Source organism: Gracilinanus agilis, chromosome 3 (genome assembly GCF_016433145.1).
Source record: "Gracilinanus agilis isolate LMUSP501 chromosome 3, AgileGrace, whole genome shotgun sequence".
NCBI lineage: Eukaryota > Metazoa > Chordata > Mammalia > Didelphimorphia > Didelphidae > Gracilinanus > Gracilinanus agilis.
Window position 1 is genome coordinate 58171116 of NC_058132.1, and position 12194 is coordinate 58183309.

Sequence of the window (12194 nt, forward strand, 5' to 3'; positions counted from 1 at the left end):
AGCAAGATTTTTCTTTTTCTACAAAAAGATAGAGGGGGAACAATTTTTCTGGATTGGCAGAGAGAAATACCTAAGTATGCACACACCAAATCTAAAAGCTTCTCACATTAACATGTCTTTCCCCCTTATAACAAGCCATATTCTTAAAGGAATGATTACTTCATCTGACTTTTAACGCCAAATTTAAAATGAAGGAGACCAAATCCAAAAAAATAAACATACAGGCTCTAATTCTGAGATTCCTGATGAGAATTTCCTGAAAATCCACAGAATAATAACCAAAGCCTAATGGCTACTCTTTGAGAGGTTTGCAACTTCATGGAGCTATCTCTCATAATGTTATCTCTCACATTATTACCTAATTTCATGTGACTTTTCAGTATTAATGATACAGTATTGCCTATATAAAGCAAAAAAGGGCTCAAATCATCTGAGAAAATGATTATTTAAAATAAAACTGGAAAATTTTACAGACTAAATAATTAAAATAGAAAATGCTTTTTAGAGTCAGCTAAAACCGGGAACTGAATTCAAAATTAAAATGTCAAATTAATTCTGGCATTTCGTTACCATCTTCACTCTGAACACCTCACCTCTTAATTGACATTGTTTAACCCATTTTTGAAATGGGGAGCACTTTAAAAATAAAAACTTTTCCAAGAAAGACATTTCCCAAATTCCAGCCTGTGAGATTCATTAACAAAATTAGCACTCAATATTTTAAATGAATTATTTTTACATCTTGAATTTTATCCTGACATTTTAATAATGTCCTCTCCAATTCAATCCCAATTGGTGGGCGCCTAGTACTTTAAGAGATCTGCTGTCACTGTTTGCACAAAAGGCACTCCCTTTCACTGAGTGCCTCAGATAAATGTGAGAGGCCTTTTCACATTTAAGATTTGTTAATATTTACTTCTAAACAATTTATTTCAGGAGCCAATAATATAATTCTCTTGACATGAGGCAATAAAGATGGTGATGGGATTCCAGCAGTCATACAGCTAATAAATGAGGGCCAGAGCCCTCTTTCTCATGGTACAACTCTTTATTCTTCGGCAGGGGTTTGCCTGGGTGGAGTGCTTTGGTTTGTGAGGTTAAGTGTCAGGGTGCAATAAGCTTCAGTGTCTCAAATTCTTGCCCTATACAATATAAATCCTTCAGAGCAGTGAAGACTGCCTTCTTATCTATTTCTCCCATAATGGAAATTCCCACTGAAGGTATGCTCAAAGTATGACCTCTACTAGATAAGTCAGTCTTTAAGGGCTTTTCATAACTATTCCAACGGACAACTTTCTGATTTTTAATAGGATCAAAAATGGAGGGCAGCTGGGTAGCTCAGTGGAGTGAGAGTCAGGCCTAGAGACAGGAGGTCCTAGGTTCAAACCCGGCCTCAGCCACTTCCCAGCTGTGTGACCCTGGGCAAGTCACTTGACCCCCATTGCCCACCCTTACCAATCTTCCACCTATGAGACAATACACCGAAGTACAAGGGTTAAAAAAAAAAAATGGACTTGTACTACAGAAAACCTTAAACATCATCAAGGAGGATTAAATCTAAAGACAAAATGCAATTAAGAATGAAAAATGACATCTGATACCTGATTAAAGTCCGGGTCTTTTTCCCCTTCTGGCCTGGTCTCCTCCCTGTCCTCTTCAGTTTCTGAACTACTAACATTCAATTCTGGAGCTGCATCCTTCATTACCTAAAGAGTACAGTAAGAGAACCAGAATTAAGAGTGGGGAAGAGACTTGTACTACTGAGCAACAATACAGCAATAGATCCTTATAAAAAGACATACTACTGATGGTTTGGGGAACTTAACTAGTCTAGAAGACAAGAAGCCTTGCCTCAAAAAGACCATGGTTCCCTAAGTCAAGGGCAATTAAGTTTCTTTCTATAGGTAATACTCAGATCTAAGTATGAACATTTCATTAACAGTTATAAAGTGATCTTACACAGGATGCTGGTGTTATTGTGGATAATAATGGAACTGGAATTGGGGATGGCAATGGACTAATAACAAATTATCTACTAAAGTCCAAATTTAACACTTTATAACATAGCATGTAATGAACTTTGCAGACAATGTTGGTGGGGAGTCATAGTATCACATTACAGATGAAGTTGTTATATTACAGATGAGGAAAGGATAACAACCTGACCAAGGTCCCAGAGTACTTAGGCAGGCTTGATCACAGATCTGACTTCAAAGCCTGGGTTCTATCTACTGTGCAGGGCTGGATGTCCTACTTGAAGGCAATGTAATGAGCAATCTAAAGGGGCTAATGCTAAGCTGCAAAGTTTTAAATAAAAGTGTGTCAAAAGAACTCTAGGGTGAGACTGTCCAGAGAACAGGGCACAAGATCATTTATTGCACTGGATCATATTAACTCACAAAATCTCTATCACATACTAAATGAATGTGACCCAGGGCTACTAGATGTTATGTCCTCAAAAAAAATTCTACTAAAAAGCATCTACTACTAGAATCTTTTTAGTAATCTAAGAGACATTGAATTTTTACTTCTTATCCCTTCCACTTACTATGACAAGCTCTAAATTCCCACGTCCAGATGCCTTTAAATGAATAAATCAAATAAATTAAATGAATATAACTACTCTAATTAGAATATCTAATGCTGACCACATGAATATACCAACATATATGAGAAATCTTTGAAAGGGCCTAAATAGTAAATAATATCGCACTCATTAATTACCCAGAAAGTTAAAAGGTGTACATGTACATTAATTACAATGTAGAGTCCAGATTGCCTCAAGGACTTTAAGGAAGAAAGTAAATACATAGTTGGACCTTAAGATTATGGGGGAGTATTACTAATGGGAAGTAGAAATACCAGGTTTTCAATAGGTACACATTAGGTGTTTTTATTTTCTTGCTTATTGATCAAGAAGCACCTGATCCCACTTTACAGCATCCACCCTTCCCTTTCTCCCCTATTCCCATTATCTTTACATATCTCCTAAAGTTATAATATATATAAGCTTAGAAGAATGACCCCTGAATTACTCATTTCTCAGCCCCAAAATTTAAGGATTAACCTCTACAAACTAGTTCTAAGTCCAAGATATGTGTAATACCTGATCCCATCCACAAGTCAGTACCTTTTTATTATCCACAACTTTATGTACATATATAGTGGCTTGAGTATATTCCCGCAGATCCCGCTGCTGCTGACACAATAACCCTTCTCTGCATTCTGGACAAAGACCTAAAATATTTTGAAAAAGACAAAAAGCTTGAGAATTATAGTGAAAAATGACAAAAATGGAACAATTTACAAGTCCCCAGGGATTTACAAGTTATAATGGATTCTCCTTACACGACACCTTTGAAACAAAAGTATAACTACAAATGACCTCCATTGTCCCAGTGAGTTTCTTTGTGGCTCCTTGAAGTCTAGCTTGAGGTAGGGGAAAGGAACCCTAGCATTTAGGTGAAAGTGGAGGCTAAACTTAGCTGGCACACAACATAAAACATAAACATATACGTAAAATATTACCCATTGTATACAAATGCTATCATGAAAATAAGGCTGCTACCTATAAGAGCCACCATGATCAATCAATGATGCAGAAAACACAGGGGTTGCTACAGACGAAGCATTTAAAATACTTGAGGGCCACTGTTGGGTGGTTACACTAAAAAATTTAATTATTCAAATTTGAAATAAACAGATTTCTTCATATCCCATCCCAACAAAAACAATGAAGGAACAAACTCACTTACTAGGCTCAGAAGTATACAGTATCTGTGAAGGATTTGCATCATCTGTTTCAGTTTTGATAATTTTGATTACATGATCCACGACGAATAGCTTTTGTATCATCTCCCACTCATTGGGCCATATGAGAGCTATACTGTGCAAAGAAACACACCATTCCTTATGACATAAGAAAGTCAGACACCAACGCTTTTAACTAAAAACAAATAATCTGGGGGTAGCTACATGGGTCATTGGATTGAGAATCAGTCCTAGAGACAGGAGGTTCCCTGGCCCTAGATGGGAGGTTCTGGGATCAAATCTGGCCTCAGATTCTTCCTAGCTGGACAAGTCACTTAACCTCCATTGCCTAGCCTTTTACCCCCCCATTGTGGAACCAATACACAGTATTCATTCTAAGACAAAAGGCTAGGGCTCAAAAAAAATTATTCCATTGAGATCTAGTTTGTTAAACATGAAGGGCAGCACATTCTGAAAATTTTATTCAGTATTCTAATTCCATTAATAATAAGTCAACATGAAAATCAAACTTGTACCATATTTAAGAGGCTGAAAATCGAACCTATAACTTAAAAAGGGTCACTTCCCTCTAGAGGTATTGCTAACATCAACTGTATTATCATCATTAAAATATTAAATGTATGACTTTAAGGTTATGGGTTGTACTAGTAATATTCTTAATATTGCTTAACATGAGCACCAAGGTATCTTAAAGATGATTTTAAAAGTAGTTTAGAATAAAATGACAACATTAATTTATTTAATGCTTAATTTAATATCTATTTTTATATAATTAATTTATTATTTGTAATTACTAGGGAGGCTAGGTAACTCAGTGGATGGAGATAAGTCTGGAGATAAGAAGTCCTGGATTCACTTCCTGTATAATCCTGGGCAATTAACTTAGAACCCATTGCCTAGCCCTTATTGCTCCTCTGCCTTGGAACTGATATTTAATATTACTTCTAACTTGGAAGGTAAGGCTTTAAATATAGTTTTAATTTCCATCATATTTACATACTGAAGATGAAATGCTATTTAAGAATTGGTCTCAGATGTATTTAACAAACTATTAAGCCCAGAAGAAAGCTGGAAGATCTGATTCCCAGTCCTAGCTATGACAACTATGAATTGAATGATCCAAACAAATTCCTCTTTGGCCTTCGACTTCCTCACCTATAAAATAAGTGAGCAATATTAGATGGTGTCCTCTAAGGTCCAGGCCAGCAAAAACAGTATATGAATTGACCATATGTTTGAGGCTTTGACTTTGTATAACTGATAGATCATCACCCAAAAGTTATTTCTGGCCTATACTGTTGGGTTTCTGAGTCAATCAAGTAATTCTTTAAAAGCATCTCTGCAGCAAACCAATATAAATTAAAAACCACCACCATCCAATGAGCAGTATTTCTCTTTTCAGAACTTCACCCATTTCTGTACAGGGAACCTATCATCTTCTTTAGCCACCTGTACTTTCGAGCTGACTCCTTTCTCATATCACCCATTTCTAATCTGTCTCTGAGGTCTCCAAAAATCTCTGACATATATCACCATTTTATCTCTTACACATGGTATGACCTTCTCAGGTCACACAGATATAAAAAGTAATCTCTCTTCCAAAGAACCCATTACACAACTGTCAAATTTTATCTTCCCAAAGTATAGGCCTGACCACATCACACAATAGAATAATAAATAATAAATTGTATGCAGTTGCTCCCTATAATATTTATATAATTCTGTTTGGAACCTATCCCCTCCTTTCTACTTTTCTAAGCTGCTGCTTCTACTTTGCTCACCCACATGAAATTTATCAATCCAGTGACAAGAAAAACCATAGTATCAACTATCTCCCATGTCCAGAATTCCTTTCTTCAACTCTATCTATAAACTTCCTGTAAGACTTAGCTTACTAAAATCTATATTCCATAAGAAGTCATTCCTCGTGCTGCTAAATAGTCATTCCTCTGTTGATTCTTGCCAACTTATCCTGTACTGGGTATAAATCTCAGTCCATATCGTCTATGTACATATCTGCTTACATGATTTCCTTTCTGCGTGTCCATGGAGCCCTAACACTTTATAGGGCAAGATCCACATAAGAAAGGTGAAGGAAATACCGACAGATACTATACAAGCTATTGGATTTGGTGGGCATGCTAATAAATTCTGTTAAAACAACTTTATATCCTTTAGTGTTTAACATGGCCTGGCACATAGCAAATTCTACATAAATGATCAATTTTCTTAAATCCACAAGGATGAACAGAACACAATTATAAAATTGAAAAGGGACAAAAAATTCTACTTCAGGCTTTCTATTTAGGAAAGAAAGCCTAAGTTCAGAGAAGGTGACAGGAAGGTTTGATGAGCATAACCTATTCAAATTGAAATTACTACTGCTTCTTTTAAAGAGATCCATTGTTTCTTAGAATTTAAGTACAAGCCTGCAATCTGAACCACAGGGCCACTTATATTTCTTGACTAAGTGGAAGACAAGTACTTTTCTCAATAGTAAATTCAAGGGTCATTTAGATGGCTCAGTGAACAGGGCACCAAACCTGGAGACAAGAGGCCTTGGGTTCAAATGTGGCCTCAGACACTTTCTAGGAGTGTGATCCTGTGCAAGTCACTCAATTCCATTGCCTAACACTTACCATTCTTCCACCTTGGAACCAATACACGGTATTGATTCTAAAACAGATGGTTATGGTGCTTTTTCTACTCTGCTAGTACCTAGGAGGAAAGGATCTGTCTCTCCCAAGAAAAACAAAGAATCAAATTCTAATCAGGGGCATAATGACAAAATGGTTCTAAAAAAGGATAAGGATAACATACATTATCTATTATTAACTTTACAAATCACTTAAAGAGAAAAACATACATGAACAGAACAAACTCACAGTTTAGAATCTTCTTTGGTCATGGAAGCAAATGTAAACATAAGTCCACCATGAGGACAGAGAAGAGCGCTGTTTCCTACTGATGATACAGGGCTACATCTTGTAGGTCGCCTATACCAGAGGACAATAAAAATGAACAAAATGCTGATGTGAATGAATAAAAGGAGGGAAAAAAACATAATAACTAGGTGGCAATACATGAAGAATCTTCTTCTAACAAGGAGACAGATGTAGCCCTGTCATTAATTGAACATGTAAAAAAATAATAGGGGGTAGGTAGGATACCTGAGGATTTTGCAGAATTATGAGGGTTCAGCTATCCCATAGTAAGCAAAAGGGACAATGTTATCCAGCCTATATTCCTGCTAAAAGTAAGTCCAGTATGTTGTTTTTAAAAATAGAATTAAAATGTGAAATAGAAGATAATCTAGTCTAATTATTTATTAGGTTATTCATTATGGAAAGAGGAGTAAACTTATGGGCCTGGTAATGTGAAGTCTGTGCTAACTTTTAAAAAAATTTAGAAGAGTAATGATTGGTTAAAACAAAGATGATGGGGAAGCACTCGTATCTTATGGTGACAGAATTGAAAGTAGAAGTGGGTGGAAGAAGGTAGGGAGACAGATAATGAAAATAAATTATTTTAAAATACCTCACAAATTTCCGCCATTCTTCTACAAAAAATTGGGATACAATGTAAAGCACATCCGTCTCCTGAAAAAGTATTTCACAGGGGAGGAAAAATCCAGTTTATACCTAGTAACAGTATATGCTTCACACATCAGATTTTTCAATTAACTTATTTAAAAATAAAATGTTATCAAAATTACTAAGACACCATTAAATCACAAGACAAAAGTCATAAATTTAATAAATCTTCATAAAAATCCACTTTCGTTTGTTGTTACTAAGAAAATTATAAATTTTAACAATTACATGTTAGCAGGGCCTCTATTAAATTAATGCCAAGAAATGCAGATAAAAGAGGGAATCCCTATAATTGGAAGCTCACATGGGTCATTAGGCAACACCCTTTTTTAAAAAAGATTATCTTGGTGGTTTCTTCAACTCTGCATACCTGAGGCCAGTTACTAAGACAGGGTCTATTTTTGTCTTGGAACAAGTTCGGGAGAGAAGTTTTTTGTTCATTTGCAATCATCTTATGTAAGGCTTCATTTTCTTCTCCTTCTCTTTCCAGGATCTACATGAGAACAAAATACATTAATTCTTCCCTTGTACTTTCCCTCTAAAAAAACTATTATGATAATATGCTGGGGTAGTTGGCCCAAGCCAACCGAAATAACAGGGAAGGTATACACACCTTACATTGGGAACAGCATTCTTTGTAACTTGCAAATTCTGGAGCTTTTGGAAAGTATTGCTGCAGTTTTCCCCAAGCCTCTTTAGAAACAAGCCGCCTCTCATTTTCTGTTATACATAAATTACCTGTAAAAAACCATCTTGCTTGGTTTTGAAAGAGGAAAAAGCAAAAAATACAGTAGCCCTCCTTAAAGGGTATAAAGAAAAGCATAAATGAACACTTCTTCCACAAATCTTCATTCTCACTTCCTACCTGCCTAAAGAAATTGTGAATTTTCCAAGTACTACAATCAATTTCAACTGTAAAATCAAAGTCCATAAAGCCTCATAAGCTGTCACATGTAACCCACTAGTCTTTCCATTTCTGCAAAGCAGCAGCCGTAAAAGGAGCTAAAATCTTTCACTATGAAATGCTATACACCTTCAAAGAAAATGTAATCCTCCCCCCCCCAAAAAAATCCTTTAAATTAATATGGAAATCATGTGCCCTAGTCAAACAGGTTAGCAAACTTGGTGCATCTGTTCTGTGTACAAAGGAGTAACTACACCTGGCAATCTAATACATTATACTGCCAGTTTATTAGTGCCAAAAAGGTCAAAAGCAAGTTTTGCTGTAGTGAAAACATCTAGCAAAAAATGCCAAAACATTTAGAATTCATGAAAACTGGTATCTTGACTGAATGATTTATGTGTATTGCTCATGTGACTCAAACTCCCATGTTTTACAAACGAGTTAGCATAGGACTGAGCCTCAAGTCACAAACCTGGGTCTGACATCAAATCCTTTATGTCATATCATTAATCAAAGAAGTTCTTAAAAAAATTTTTTTGGCACAGTCTTTCTGGCCAAACTATACTTCCTACTAATTTTTATCCAAATGAAGCCAACAACCAATTAATTAAATTACCTAAATCAAGTTATTTAAGCCATCCAAGGAAATGTACAACTGGAAAATGTAAACATTGTTTGTGGACATTTGAAATTCCTATGCAGTAACCACCAAAGCTACCATTCTAGCCTTCTATAAATAATTCTCCTTTGTGTCCTTCTTGCTATTTCTCATAGCCCCCAAATAAGCAGAACAAAGAATAAGCTAAAGAGGGTACTACTCTTATATAGGTATAACAATTAAGGGGTCCTAAAGAGACATAATCTTATAATTTAAAATTTTATTGTGTGGTTATCTCACAACAGATATCCAGCTCTCTGCAACATGCTTATCTTAAAAAGGTGATCGCTCAAATAGATGCTATTGCTGGTCACACCATACACCTGGTATTCCAGAATGAATGATATTGGACATAAAAAGAACCCCAGGGTAGGAGGGAAAATCCAACTGGCTGCCTAACACATTCATCAACTCTGACATAGTACTTAACATTAGAGGTTTATACTCTTGACCCACTTCTACTTTTCCTGCCATTAGAAAGGAAGAAGTTAGAAGGCAGCTGGTTCCTTAATTGCTTAAGATTTCCTGTGCACCAAATTAAAGATAGTATTCTCATGAGTTATTATTAAGGGAATATACTTATCATTAAAAGATAAACCTAATGTACTTCACTTTTTAAAAATTGAATTTATTTTAGGTTCTGAATCCTTTCCTCTATACCCTTCTCCCACAGCATTGGAAAAAGAAAAAACAAATTACTTACAAATATGTGTAATCATGCAAAACAAAGTCAAGCATTAGCCATGCAGAAAAACAAAAAACAACCAAAAGACAAAAAACTATGTACAGCTCACTGGAGGATTGAAAGTAGTTATCAGTTGAAGACTAAAACATTGGGAGAGGTCTTTGTCATTCAACAAACTGACATAAAGGAAGTCACCATCTTTACTCATGACTTAGTTTAGTTTAAGTTAAAATGAGAACACTACTCTGGTAACCCTTTCAAAGCAAAATGTAAGCTATTATCATAGGGAAAAGCATGAAAAAACTTTTAAGTATAAACCCTACACAGGGTTTTCACTATTAAGACAAAACTACCAGTAATCTCTTGTAATTAAACTTTATAAGGATTTTCTGTCCTTCTAAAAACCTCTTTGTCACCCAAATTCTCTCCTCTTGGTCACAGGTGGGACTTGGTCACTTGGTGGTACTCCAGACTCATATTTCTTCACCAGTGCCTGGCACAGAGTAGGCAATTATTATACCACCACTACATGAAAAGAACTGTATTTGCCCATTGACGGTCCTCTTTACATTCAACTAGGAAAAGAAATGACAGTGGGTAGCAAGACAGTAAAAGGGACAGATGTGGAAATGGAATAAAGGGGTGAGAGTATAAAGGGAAGAAAGAAAATTTTTAACTAAAAAACTTTAAGAAGAAAAATTAAAGGGGGCAGCTGGGTAGCTCAGTGGATTGAGAGCCAGACCTAGAGACAGAAGGTCCTAGGATCAAATCTGACCTCAGCCACTTCTCAGCTGTATGACCCTGGGCAAGTCACTTGACTCCCATTGCCTACCCTTACCACTCTTCTACCTTGGAGCCAATACACAGTATTGCCTCCAAGATGGAAGGTAAGGGTTTTAAAAAAGAAAACTCACACAACATTGAAAACAATTATTTTAAAAAAAAAATTTAAAGGTATGTGGGACTCAGCGTTTATTTTCATATAGGTTAATTTAAACAAAATTAACATAGTTCCCTTGCCCAGGAATGGGCCTGCCATTAAGCACTAGGAAAGTGCTTAATCCTTTACTTAATGCTGATCTTGTGTTAAATATATTCTAAAAGATAATATGATTCATTTATTTTTCTCTTCCCTAACCATTTTCAAATCACTGCTGGCTTTCCCCCTAGCAACAGCCAAGGGAAGACAGCAACCAACTTTAGAGCAAAGTAATGAAATGTTGGCTTACTTTTGACTAGTGGACCAATGAGAATTCTGAATGTCACAGAATGTTAACACATTAGGGAAATGGATGAGAGCTGGTCTACTATTGCAAAGCTATGATGACTGTGCCTTAGCTCTGAATAGTTTAGATTTCTAAGAACATCAATAAAAACCTGAATACAAATAGTAAAAGCAATAAGAAGAGAAGGATATTCATATAGTTTGGACTAGATTGTATATGATCTTTAAAATACTAATCCTGACATCTAAAACTAATTGTCATTAACATTAGAAGTCACCCACTGGGACAGATAAAAAAGGATACAAATGTGACCTGAATGAGAAAATAGTGCAGTGACAGAGTTTCAAGAACCAAAAGCATAAGAGTGCTATTAATGTAACGTGACCAGCCAGCTGCCACAATGTCATGGGCATGAATATACCTGTATTGAGAGAAAGGACATGGATCTATCTACTTAGTAATTATGTCACCAGAACCAAATCTCTCCATCTCTTTGGTTTTCTCACAGCTGCTTACTATGTGAGGTTAAGATTTCTAAGTGCTTGTTCAGCTCTGTTCATTAACAGACATTTAGACAAAAATATAGTCCCTCAAAAATAAAAAATCCAACAAGAGAATTTAACTAGGAAATTTAATTTTAAAAAATTTAATATAATACAAAAAAGGTAAGCAATAGAGAGTATGAGAGAAGAGGAAACGTGAGGAGGGGACAATTTGTAAACCAACCCATTCTATGGAGTAGAAAGGAAAGAGTAATTAACACAATTACTCACCATGTGGGCACAGGATGTCTTCATTAAAACTTAATTCCTCTTCCTCATCTTTTTTATCATCCTTGGCATCATCTGATCAAAAGACAAACAAGTATTGCAGTAAATATCACAATTACTGATTGTTTTAGTAAAAGCTCTCAGAAGATCCAGGCTTTACAATCTCAAACCAAGAAATAACCCCTAAACATGGTAGGACAGCCATTTCAGATATAGCTTCTACTCCTTTTAAAAGGCAGAGTAGCTCACGGTGTCTACTTCATCAGGGCCAGTAGGTGAGCTGTTCCCACCTGCCTGGGAAACACACTGCTGACTGCGGATAGCAAAAGCTCTTATAACAGCTATTCTGACACTCATTTTTTTCTTCAATGCAATTGGACAAAACTGAGTCCAATTCAAAGCAAGCCAGAAAGAGAAGCAGTGGCACAGACTTAAAAGATGTTCCAAACATAGGTTAGGTGACACTATGTGGTACTACAAGGTCATGAGACTATTATTCAAAAGTAATCACATTTAGGAAAATGGATAAAGTAATAAAGATACATGAAGACCAAATCTAACTACTTCTCCTAAGGTATCCTGTCCAA

At 35.8% G+C, this 12194-nt stretch overlaps 1 protein-coding gene across 4 annotated transcripts in view; it reads right to left on the reverse strand.

Annotated features, from left to right (window-relative positions):
- Positions 1-12194, reverse strand: part of USP48 (ubiquitin specific peptidase 48) — a 69614-nt gene that overhangs the window by 11598 nt on the left and 45822 nt on the right. For all 4 annotated transcript variants that reach the window (XM_044667843.1, XM_044667840.1, XM_044667841.1 and 1 more), the window contains 8 exons: positions 11611-11682; positions 7978-8102; positions 7735-7857; positions 7309-7370; positions 6657-6767; positions 3756-3886; positions 3131-3237; positions 1602-1706 (listed from right to left, as the gene is read on the reverse strand). In XM_044667843.1, the coding sequence (XP_044523778.1) occupies positions 1602-1706; positions 3131-3237; positions 3756-3886; positions 6657-6767; positions 7309-7370; positions 7735-7857; positions 7978-8102; positions 11611-11682 (836 nt within the window). The remainder of the gene's footprint in view (positions 1-1601; positions 1707-3130; positions 3238-3755; positions 3887-6656; positions 6768-7308; positions 7371-7734; positions 7858-7977; positions 8103-11610; positions 11683-12194) is intronic.